Source organism: Arachis ipaensis, chromosome B8 (genome assembly GCF_059453495.1).
Source record: "Arachis ipaensis isolate K30076 ecotype BB chromosome B8, ASM5945349v1, whole genome shotgun sequence".
Taxonomy (NCBI): domain Eukaryota; kingdom Viridiplantae; phylum Streptophyta; class Magnoliopsida; order Fabales; family Fabaceae; genus Arachis; species Arachis ipaensis.
In genome coordinates, this window is record NC_142443.1 from 30,704,732 (window position 1) to 30,717,593 (window position 12,862).

Consider the following 12,862-nt stretch of genomic DNA (forward strand, 5'->3'; position numbering starts at 1 on the left):
CACTCGATTGTAATTCCTAGGGAGAACGACCCGGGACTAATACTCTCAGTTACTTTTATTGGGTTGGACTTGTGACAACCAAAAATTAAACTTTGATCGAGCATTACTTATCGGTTTGGAACTATACTTGCAACGAAGTTATTTCCTCTAACCAAGAAGAAAATTCTAAGCCGACGGTTTTACTCTTTCACCAAGCTCTGATACCAATTGAAGGTTCTCTATAGCCTAGAGAAGGAAGGTTGAATCTATGGCCTCTTTTGAACTTGTACACTTTAACTTCAATCTGGGTTAATCTCAGTATTGTTGTTGAGTCTGCAATATTAATTATACAAGAGATAATTTGGTTTTGTCTCTTAATGATTAATTAGGAATAGAACAAACACGTTACTTTTGAGTATGCTGTAATGCTGTGACTTCTGCTGAATTGATTATGTAGGAGATAATTTTATTTTGTCTTTTATCGAATAAAATTAGAAACAGGATAGAGCAAAAAAAATGACACAGCCATATATCTTGATTCAACCACCATATGCAATATGGCCTACATCCAGTTGTGGTTCAACCATTAAGTGTTCACCCAACTTAGTAGGAGAATCCCCTCAAGATCATGAATACAAAATAGAAATACAAACAAAAGAGTTTGAAATAATTTTATGTTTTTTTCTCCAAGATTACTCTCTTTGCTTTTTCTCTCAATGACTTTTTCTAATACCTCACATAATGTATTTTTCCATTGATAAGAAACAAAGAAAGATAAAAATTGAAGAATAGAAAATTTAATATAAAGTCATGAAGGAGAAGAAGGTTAAGTTCGAAAGCTATGAAGACCTAAATAGTATGCTCTCTCCTTGCTTCAATTTCTGGCTGTTTCCCATTTTTAAAGAAGAGTAAAACTTCCAAAACTCAAGCTTGGTTGAACATCTTTGACTTATTCTTCTTCTCCAAAATCAGAGCAGTGACGCAGAGAAGAGATGGGATAGCAGCAGTGATTAGAGTTGGCATGCATCCTTACCTAGTAGCTACTTGTCTTTTTTTCTTTTTCTTTGGGCTTCAAGGATTTGAGCTATTTATCCATTCTTTGGCTTCAAATTTTTCTTTTGACCTTTGATTTGTAGCAATGATACACTCATACACAACCTCCATTTTTTCATCTTACCCGAATTGTGCATGAAGGAGGAAGCAACTTCAACAAGATACAATGAAAGCACAAAGATAGAAATGTTGTTATGGTTCAACCTTTGATTTGATTTTTACTTTTGTGCCATAACCTCTGATTTTTCTTCGTCTTTCTTCTTTATTACTTGAATTTGGTAATCTTTTTTTATTATTGAACTCTGATCTGAATATCCCTTTTTGCTTGAGTAAGAAAATTGTTGCTTTTCTCCTTATTTTGTGATTAGCAACAACTGTCATGGGCCACAAGAGAATGAAATGTCTGCTTTTGGTCTTGGGCCTGTTACACTATTGGACTTGTTTTGAGTAATATATTTTTCTGCACAATGAACACACATATTACAAATATTTTTAGGCTTTCAACTCAAGACTATAATGTTAGTCATTATCAAATTATTGTTTTTATTTTCTCAAACTCAACAGAAGACAAGAAAGAGAGTAGTGTTAGTTGTGTATGCAATGTAACTCTCGATTTAAAAAAAAAAGAGGGGCGAAAAACTTTTTTGTTTTTTTTCTTTTTGGAATCTTATAACCATGCTTTTAAAGCTTGCCAAAAGAGTTAGAGAAAATAGGCACACTTCAAAAATGTCAGTATAACAAAATTATGTCGCTACACTTTAAAAGCATTCCTGTTTTTCTCTATGGTCATACTTTTAAAGTGTGGCAAAAAAAAGTGTAATTAAATCTCTAATTAATTGCCACTCTTATAAAAGTATGGTTATTGATCTTTTTTGCCATGTTTTTGAAATGTGACAAAAAAAATGTAGCAATAGACTTTTTTTTTTGTAGTGAAAAATAGGAGGTGAGACTGTCAGTGACAAGAATCATCCAAATATAGTTTTTGCTATTAAAAAGAGATGTAGAAACAGAAAAAATTTCTTAAACTCTAAACAATGAAAGAAAAAAGAGACCAAACTAATTAAATAATACTTGTAGTAAAACTAATAAATGAGAGTTTCACAATGTTAATCCACCTTTCTACATATAGATATAGGCTGTTAGAGAAACCTTACACCTAACTAACTAATAGCTCAGCATCTAAGTTTCTATTTTAAAACAAGTTATGTTATTCTGTTACACCATATAATTATCATCCTCTCTACTCTCTCTTACACACCCCTCAAACTTAGCATTGAACGCTGTACGATCTTAATTTTGTGTCATAACTTATGAAAAGTAGCAGATGAAAGGAGCTTAGTCAAAATATCTGCTAGTTGTTCTGTTCCAAGAATATAAACAACATGCAACCTTGTAGATTTAACTTCATCTCTCACAAACTGAATGTTTAGCTGGGAAGTGTTTGGTTTTATCATGAAGCACGGGATTGTCTGTCAGCATAACCGTATTCATATTGTCACAAAAGATGGAAGGGACAGATTGCATCACAACTCTGAGCTCTCCAAGAAGGTTCCTAATCCAAATTAATTCTGCTATGCATGAGGCCTAGCTTCTAAAAAGTCAGCTTCCGGTGAAGATTTGTTGATGGTGAGTTATTTCCTACAATACTAAGAAACTAAATTAGGACCAAGAAACTCACAATACCCAGAGATTGGAAGTCCAATTTGCATAAAAAAAAAAAAAAAAAAAAAAAAGCCATACAAACGAAGGTTTGAACTCTTATGAAAGATTGAGCCTTGTTCTTTGGTTCCTTGAAGATATTCAATTAACCAAAAGGGGAGCAAAATGCCCACTAGTGATCTATAAAGTCTTAGATCCTCAAAATCTTCAGAACCTGTTGAAGTTAACTGCAAAGAAGAAATCATGGTAGTAGGAATGACATACACTAGCCTCACCCACGCCTAAGATAATAATTCTGGTGTAATAAAATAACAAAATTATCATTCTCACTACTCTCTCTTAGAGCAACAACAACTACATCAAAGAAACCAGCAACACAACACACAACCACAGGTACCGCTAACATAAATCTAGTTATTATCACTGTCAAATTTCTCCATCTTGAAGATCATACCGTTCCTTACGTACTCTCCATACGCCCCAAATGAACTGTTTTGACACCTTCACTCCCATCCAAAGCTCGAAGCAATCCTTAGCTGTCCCAGGCCATGTCCAGCCACCTAAGCTAACAACATTCAAATACATTATATCTTGCTGAATTATATCACACCTACTCAATTTTTCTTAGTATTGAGCTTTTCTAGGATTACAAATAATTGGAGAGCTCAACCCATGGAGGTACTAGAATTCTTCGCAAGTCTTTTACAAAGTTATACATATTATATTTGAGTAGACCACTTGTATAAAATACTTGACAAAAATCTCTACTTTTTTCATACTTCCAAATCAGCTTATCCACTCATTCACCGCTTATCACAGTCCTTGATAAAATCAACATAAGCTCCTCCAAGTCACATTGAACAATTTTTGTCTTGGACCCCCTAAATTGGAGCTATATTCAGTCCTAAACCCAATTCTTAATTTAATTCAAAGCATGAACCACAAGGTCTATTATAGACCCAAAAAAGTGGACCATGAATGATAGACCCAGAGAAGATAATGGGCCATATATTTATAGTCCTACTGCTGTGAAGAAAAAGAAACTCCAAAATAATTGGAATTTTCGATTATTTAAAATTTTAAATTTTGGAAAGTAAATCTTATTTAATTTTCTGCTTTATTTTTTTAGGATTCTCTGGAAAAAAAAAACCTGAATTTAGTTAAATTAAAAAAATCATGTTTCCAATTTTAACTATTTTTGTTACAAAATCTTGAAAATAAAACAATATATAAAATGAAGACAAAGATTTAACATTCTCATTACCAATGTTTTGTTCTTTGAATATAAGCTTGGTGTAACTTAATAAAGGATCCATCTTTATGAAATATCAATATAAAATGTTTACATTGACATTTGATAATGTATTAATTAGTACTTCAATCATGATAGGTGTATATAAAAAATTAACTACTAAATTAATTATTGGTATAAAATATATATTAAAATATAAAATATTAAAAATAAGTTTAACAATATATATATTTATACACAAATTCATAATAATTAATTTAGTAGTTGATTTTTAATATGCACATAATTTTTTTGTTAGCACTTGTTTTAAGGAATTTTAATTTATTCTTAAAAAGTATCAATAAAAATATATTATTAAAATAATTTTTCAAAATTTTAAAATTTAATTATTGAAAATAATTTATTGCCAAAACCAGTTTATTCCCACAAATACAAAATTTTTATTCTTATCCCAAAAGTTCGATATTTGAAATTCTCATGTCAAGGAAATAAAAATAATTAACATATAAGTTATTATTATATCCCTTAAATATTATATTTTTGCTTAAAACCTCATCCTTCTCTTGATGTTGTGGGATTTGAGAATCCATTTCCTAAAATACTTATATTTGAACAAACTAATATCAGTGTTGCGAATATTTGAGATAATATATTTTTTTTGTTATTTTGTTAGAAAGAGAAATGTCAAGGGTTAATATTTTTTATTGATATTAGATAATATCTTTAGCCAACATATATTTATACTATTAGAATTGGAATTTACAACTTAAGATTTAGAATTTAGTACTTAAAATTTAGAGTGTTAGTTAAAAAAAAATTGTTAATCATATAGCATTGCTTTTGTTAAAATTATGTGCTGTATGTTTCAACAAAATTTATTTATTATTTTGTTAAGATTATTGTGTTATTTTGTTAAGAGATGAAGGAAAAAGCTAAGGTGAGAAACATGATGAAATCCCCACTTAGTTGAAGATTTATTTAAAAATTACTTATACACTTAACTTTTCTTTTAAACAAATAATGGCCAAAGAAGAGAGACACATTGTTATGAAATTATTTTTTTTAAAAAAATTAAGTTTATAGAAAGAGACAAATAAATTATTATATTATATTTCTAATACGTCTTGTTATATAAGAGTTTTTTTTTTAATTTACATAAATCTTTTGTATATAAATCTTTTGTATAGACTTTCTTTCTCTTTTATTTATCTTGTGCTGAAACTAATTCTTTTAGTATCATCAAGAATAGAATTTTAGACCTTTAGATCATAGAAATTTTGATACCATATCATAGAAATTACTTTTCTAAAAAAATTTGAACTAATAAAAGGTGATACAAAATAAGGGATAAATAAAAAGAAGATTATGAAGTTGAATAAAAAAGATAACCTAAAATTGAAATAGAAAACAAAAGAAATAGATTGAAATTGAATACAAAGATAATTACTATTTTTTTAATCCAATTTTTTAATACAATAAAAAAGGACTCATTCAACCTAACTTGTTTTTACAATAGTTTGGGAATTGAATAGAAGAAATTACTCATCCTTCTATCTGATTCCCCGATACAATAAGAGAGGAACTCACTCAATTTCATTTGTCCACATCATGATCGTTTCATTACGAAATTAAAAAGAAATTTTTCATATCTCTAATCACTCAATAATAACTACAATAGTTTAGAAGGTATTTATAACCTCTTATTAGGTTGAAAAAAAAAAAGCTCAAAGCCCACTAACATAAAAATCCAATCTAGTAACTAAATAAATAAAATCAAAATACATAGAATTAAATTTAACATTCTAATATTTAAAAATATAAACTAATAACTACTAAATAATACTTAAACTCTTCATATCACGAATATTTAAAGGAAAAGTATGTAGAACCAAAAGGGGATCAGCCAAAAGATAAACAAAACAACATTAAATTAATTAATTTAATTTTTATTTAATTTTTAATGTTTGTTATTAATTGCCATTTTGAATGAAATCTCCCATTGACTAATATGTTTCAAATCCCCAATAACCACTCCTGGGATCACGGAACCCCTCAGTAGGGGTGTGCATGGGTCGGATGAAACCGCGTTTGATGTGACCCAGACCCGGCCCGAAATATATACCGGGTCTATTTGTTAGACCCGAACCCGACCCTAGACCCGATGAAACCTATACATTTTCGGGCCACGATTATACCGGGTAAAAACCGGGTGAAAACCGGGCCGTTAACATTATATTACTTTGATACCTTCTTGTAAGTTAGCATGTAAAAATATCAAAATTTCCAAGACTCCAACCATTATTTGACATGATAAATTCACTTAGAAAAATATAATAAGAACTAACTCTTCTCTAAAATTAAAGTATAACCATAATCAATACTAATATTGCCTAATAACACCAAATATTTAAATCAATATAAATAACACAAGATTATGCATTAGTCTAAAGTTTTATGCATTTTAAACATAAAATATTAACTTATAGTCTTATATATAATGACTAATAACACAAAATATTAAGGTTTACAATACTTAAATTTCACATAATAATAGCCATTATCCATCACTAATAACACAAAATATTAATTATGTATGATGACCGGGCCACCGGGCCGATTTCGGATGACCCGAGTTATGGTCCGGACCCGACCCGAAATAATGACCGGGTCTACTTTTGAGACCCATACCCGGCCCTAGACCCGATGAAATTACATCAAATTAGCCCCTAAAGTGTTCGGGACCGGGCCGGGTCTTCGGGCCGGGCCGGGCCATGCACACCCTACCCCTCAGCAAGCCCGATCCAAAATTCAGCTTCCCTTTGGTCAAACCAGAATCAAACTTTCTCTTCCATTTGGTGGCACAATTCATCGTTACACTAGATATCATTGACGGCGCCGATTAGAACTTCCTATACGGAGCGGCTACTGTGCATGGTTTGATATTGGTTTCATCAGCAGCGCCAACCTCATCTAGTCAAACAATCATTGTCAAGGCTTCGTTGGATCACTTCCGGAAGAGAGCAGCTTCCATGGCGTTTTCACCCACTGAAGGAGGATCGATTAGTACATTGACCAATCCAACCAAAGGCGATGAACAATTCAGTGCGGGTGAATTAGACATGCAAGAGCAAGTAGGACGGAAGGTATGTTTCATAAGCTTCTAATTGGTTGTTATAAATTTTGTAACAACGTGGTATTTGTAGCATTGTTATTCATGCTAATTAGATTTTTTTTTTACTTCAAAAAGTATATCGTTAAAAAAAATTCTGGCATAGTTATTTATTGAGCTGAGGAAAAAATTGCTACTAAACACTTACCCATCATGTGTGAATCATTAGAATTGCCATCATTACAGTATGCTTGACTCCCAGATCTGTGATGCAATTTTCTTTGATTGTATTTATATGACTCATTCATTATATAGTAAGAAATGTTCTTAACTTGACAATGCTTTTTTCCGGTTGCTTTAATTGAAGTTCGACGAAATTACCGATGTCGTTGTGACTAGAAAGGATGAGCTGGACGACGGACACCACGTTTGAATGTACTATATCGATGTTTCTAGTTCATGCTAATTAGATGTTTCTTAAGCGACATTAGACTTTTCACTATGTTAATTTTGTATTATTGATTAATCCAGAACATGTGCTCTTTTTGGTAGTATTTAAGCCTTGGCAAGGTTTTTATGAGATGAGAATATGCTTTGATTTCACACTTCACTTACTTCCTTAGGGTAGGATACATCAATTTGGCACATGTTTTTAATATAGTATAACTCTACTAGTGGGTGCTTTATGAATCCTCAAATGGTATTAGAACATATAATGACATAGAAGGAAAAAAGTAGATTGATGATTGTACATTTTTCTAAAGTTCAAATATCATTTCAAGATTTATCATGATAGTATTTTAATAAAATTATTCCCAGGTTACTATATAAAGGTGTTTTGTGATTTGTAAACCTATCAACTCTATGTAGATGTTTCTTTAAAATTCAAAAAGCTCATTTATAAGAGATATTATTATAGTATGCTAAGAAATTATATTAAATACTTACTGTGTTAGGGCTAGTTTAATTTGTATCTAATTCTGTGTATTGACGTTATAGTTGCTGGATCATAGTGGCGTAGGCGAAGAGGAAATTCCAGTCGTAGGAATGAGTTTTGGTTCATTGCCTCTCGCACAGAAATTTTATGCAAACTACGCAAAGAAATTAAAGTTGGGTTCGTTACTAAAATCAGGAACACGAATTTTGACAAGACGCGGAAGGAATCAAAGATACCCGTTAATCAATCTATTTATTGCACGCGAGAAGGTTATCGAGAGTCTAGGGTGAACGCAGCAACTCGAGCAAACAGAATTACGGCCACGAGATGCAGAGCAAGGATGTATGTCATGTTGGACAACGAGAATGAATGTTGGGTTGTGTCTAGATTAGAACTGAGGCATTCTCACCCCTGTTCGGCTGAGAAAGCTGTCCACTATCATGAGTACCGGGAGTTGACCATGCATGCTAAGTGTGTCATTACGGATAACGACGAGGCTGGAATAAGACCCAACAAGACGTATCTAGCACTGGCAAACGAGGTTGGTGGGTCCGCAAACCTGGATTTTTCAGAAAAGAATGTCAGAAATTACATCACACGCAATCTCCGATGCTCCGATGACAATGAGGACTTCCAGGGGATGATGAATTATTTCGTTCAAATGAAGGAGATCAATCCCAACTTTTTTTATGCAATGGATGTTGACGATGCCAATAAATTTAGGAGCGCACTTTGGGTAGATGCAAGGTGCACGGCTTCGTATGAATATTACGGAGATGTGGTGTCTTTTGACACCACATACAGAAGAAACAGGTCTGTATATGTATTTGTGAATAGCAAGAGCAGTTATTTCTTAAATTTCTTTTGTTGCCTCACAGTTGTTTTTGCTCTTTTCACAGGCATGGTCTGCTGTTTGCATCCTTTGTAGGTATAAACCACCATGGGAAGTCTACTCTTCTTGGCTGTTCTTTACTTGGGAGCGAGGAGATCTCTAGTTTTGAGTGGGTGTTCACGCAGTGGGTGAGATGCGTCGGGACTGCACCAAGGGGATTATCACTGACCAGTGCAAGGCGATGACTGGTGCTATTAGGAATGTCCTACCTGACACTGTCCATCGATGGTGCATCTGGCACATAATGAAGAAATCACAATTCAAGCTTGGTGGATACGCTAGGTACGGAGAACTGAATGCAATGATGAATCACATTGTGTGGAATTCTCCTTCGACTGAATCATTCGAGTCTGATTGGGCTGGTTTCATCAAACAATTTAAGTTAGGCCAAAACAGATGGTTAGTAGGTAGGTGATGTTAAAATAATTCCCATCTGTTGGTTTCTAGTTGTCTATTTATTCACCTCATGTTATTTGTGCCACCTTGATTCCGTTCCTATTATTTTTATAAGAAATGTAACTGAGTTTTCCACCTCTAATGACAGTGGATGTTCCTTTTAGTATATAAACAGATATTTTTTCTCGTAGTATGTCTGAATGTTCTTATGCATTTGTTTTTCTTTTTTGGCAGATCTTTACGCGAATCAACGGAAGTAGGTTCCAATATATTTCAAGAGTGAATTTTAGGTAGGCATGAAGAGTACACAGCGTAGTGAAAGTATGCACGCATTTTATGGTGGATACCTGCATTGCAAGAGTGGGTTGGTTCAGTTCGTCCATGAATACAACAATGTCCTTGGAACCAAGAAGCAAAAGGAGCTAGAAGATGATGCTGCAGACTCGAAAGGGATCATCCTATGTATAGGGAGCACCGGCATTGAGAGACAGTTTCAGCAGGAATACACCAGTAGTATGTTCAGGATTCTTCAACTGGAGGTAAGAAAAAAAAACCGATTGCGTGGTTCGATCAATTGAACAAAAGGGAGATACAATTTCTATTACAGTGGACGAGCAGAAGGTATTCTGGGGGAAGCCGGTCTACCATACTTTCAGGGTCGACTTTGACCCTTTGAGTCGAAAGGGTCAGTGCGAGTGCAACAAGTTTGAATCCGCTGGTATATTGTGTTGCCACACCCTTGCGGTCTGGTCATACTACAGAGTTGACATAGTACCAAGCTACTATGTTCTTCCTCGATGGAGTAAGAATGTCATCCGCAAGCACACTTACATCAAGAGTAGCCATGACGTGGCTCGGAGTGATGAAAGCAACAACTTGTTCAAGCATCTGTGTTCAGAGTTCTATAACGTTGCGTAGGAGTTTGTTGCTTGTGATGAGGAAGTAGCCATCTTGTGAGCTGCCCTTTGGGATGCAAAGTCCAAGCTGATTGATTACCATGCCAGCATGCGTTCTACTACTGTTGCTGCGTCTCAGAATACCGTGCCCACACAGAGCACAGGCGGTGCGATTGTACATGACATACAGGGACCTTCAAGAGTCAAAACAAAAGAACGGCCTAAGGGTAAGAGACTTGGAGCAGAGTTGGACAAGTCAATTAAGAAATCTATGCAAAAAAGGAATAGGAAATCACACCCAGTATGTGTTATCTGCGGCTTATATTTTAAATTTTTATATATCAATGGTGTTCTTGATTAATGTATGTTGTTTTGTTTGCGTTGTGCATCTTGTAGGATGATGTTGACCTTCCGTCAGATAATGATCATCATCGGTCCCTTAATAAAAGAGTTGAGGATTCTACTATGTGGAACTCATCGGAAGGTGGCGGATTCATGCACCTGTTGAATTCCTTTAGGCATATATTGATAGGTTTCTTGGTTTGAGTTCGGTGTCATTCTTTACATACAACTTAATAAACTATTTCCTTTTTTGTTTTGTCACCAATGGTTATCATGTTTTATTGTAATCTTTTCAATGAAACAAAAGAGAAGACAATAAAAATCACAATTGATAAATGGTTTAAATCTGCCGTGAAAATGGACCAAGAGAATTTAAAACCAAAATGTAAATTAACAAAACGCATTGATATTGCAGTGCAGTGCACGCAGTCGCTAATGCGTAACGCACGAAACAAAGAAATCATATACAAAACCATCCAATTTACAATGAGAAGAAACATCTGAGTCCCTACCAAAGACACCATCCACTTAAAATCCTACCTACGGTAGCCTGATCACGACCGAAGTCCGTGCAATGCGCTAATTACCAGCAACTTCACAATTCCACCAATAGAAAACAATGATAAAAAAATAAAGAACACCTCCAATTAGTTAACACCACGCGAGTTAATGAACAGAAGAGTCACTTAAGTATAGACATGACCAAAAGGGTTATATACACCGATCAGAGTTCACTCAATATTATCAATGTGCAATGACTTGCTTAATGAACTAGTGAAATCACTAACTTGGAAAAACATTGCTTGAGAATCCTGAAATAACTGATATATGAAACCTGCTGATGAGTATCTAACAAAACATGAGCCACTCACTCATCAACGAAATACTAACAAGTTCAAATGCCTTAAACATGACAAAACATAAAATAAATCCAGAACCATCCAATTTACAATAAGAAGAAACATCTGAATCCCTACCAAAGACACCATCCACTTAACGTCACACCTACTGTGGCCTGGTCACGACCGAAGTCCGTGCAATGCGTTAATTTCCAGCAACTTCAGAATTCGAGCATTAAATAAAAAATGATAAAAAAAAAATAAAGAACACCTCCATTTAGTTAACACCGCTAGAGTTAATGGACAGCATTCCCACTTAAGCATAGATATGACCAAAAGGGTTATATACACTGATCAGAGTTCACTCAATATTATCAATGTACAATGACTTGCTTAATGAATTAGTGACATCACTAACTTTGAAAAACATTGATTGTGAGCCCTAAAATAACTGATATATGAAACCTGCTGACGAGTATCTAGCAAAAGATGAGTCACTCACTCATCAACGAAATACTAACAAGTTCAAATGCCTTAAACATGACAAAACATAAAATAAATCCAGAACCATCCAATTTACAATGAGAAGAAACATCCGAGTCCCTACTAAAGACACCATCAACTCAGAGGATTACGATTCATTGTCACCCTCAACTTGAGAAAATCACCAACATGAAATGATAAACCTGCAGCGAAACTGTAATTATCAGGCTCACAAGAAACTAGATTAAGACGGAAAATGCCATATTAAGCTACATAAATCTACCACAAGCAAAGCATAGATGTAGTAACGCAGGTGTCTATATTGAAGTTTTCCTACCTAGTAAAAAATTCTACTTCCGTTGTCTTCCCCCCTTTTTCGGCTTTCTCGTGGGTAATCCCGCACGCTGCAACATTCTCTTTGTGCTCGGTGCTGTGAAAGGTGATCTCACAGCCTTAGACTTTTTCCTAGGCTGGTTTCGGTGCACATGATTGCTTTCCAATGCCTGCAGCGCCTTGCCAATTTCTGAATTATGAGGACCCATCACTATGTCTAGAATGATCTCCTTCCTAAACTCATGTACAACGTCCTGCATGGCAATTACGTGTTGGAGGGTAATTTCAAAAACGAGAAAGAAATTGACTACAAATGGTTTCAACCTAATTATTATGACATATTTAAATTCACCTGGTCCCAATGCTGCAATGGCTTATCCAAACCCCAAAACTGCATGAATTTGATGACGAATACACCACAATCACAGCTACATGTACAAACACAGAATATTACTTCCAACCATGATATCATTATCAAGTGAAGTGCTATTAAGAATATTGTTAGGTGTATATTTAACTGACCCGTTATCCTGTTGTGGGACGCTAGCATAGAAACGAGGTAGGCCATTCTCCATGTGCTCATATGCGGGCATAGAGACTTTTGCCATGTCTTCAATGAGTCTCCCCTGGAGACCAGCAACACGTTAGGAATCATACAATTTCAATTACCAAGTCTAACGTCGAACTAATTG

At 34.3% G+C, this 12,862-nt stretch overlaps 2 protein-coding genes across 2 annotated transcripts; both read left to right on the plus strand.

Annotated features, from left to right (window-relative positions):
* The first annotated feature begins 6,972 nt into the window (after positions 1 to 6,972).
* On the plus strand, positions 6,973 to 9,066 carry LOC148547587 (protein FAR1-RELATED SEQUENCE 5-like). Its single transcript, XM_088495504.1, has 4 exons — positions 6,973 to 7,086; positions 7,420 to 7,479; positions 8,066 to 8,802; positions 8,889 to 9,066. The coding sequence occupies exons 1-4, from the start codon at positions 6,973 to 6,975 to the stop codon at positions 9,064 to 9,066; spliced, it is 1,089 nt and encodes a 362-aa protein (XP_088351630.1).
* A 507-nt stretch (positions 9,067 to 9,573) lies between these two features.
* On the plus strand, positions 9,574 to 10,195 carry LOC148547588 (protein FAR1-RELATED SEQUENCE 5-like). The gene is made up of 2 exons (XM_088495505.1): positions 9,574 to 9,816; positions 9,863 to 10,195. Exons 1-2 carry the CDS (start codon positions 9,574 to 9,576, stop codon positions 10,193 to 10,195), a joined length of 576 nt encoding a protein of 191 aa, XP_088351631.1.
* The last annotated feature ends 2,667 nt before the right edge of the window (positions 10,196 to 12,862 follow it).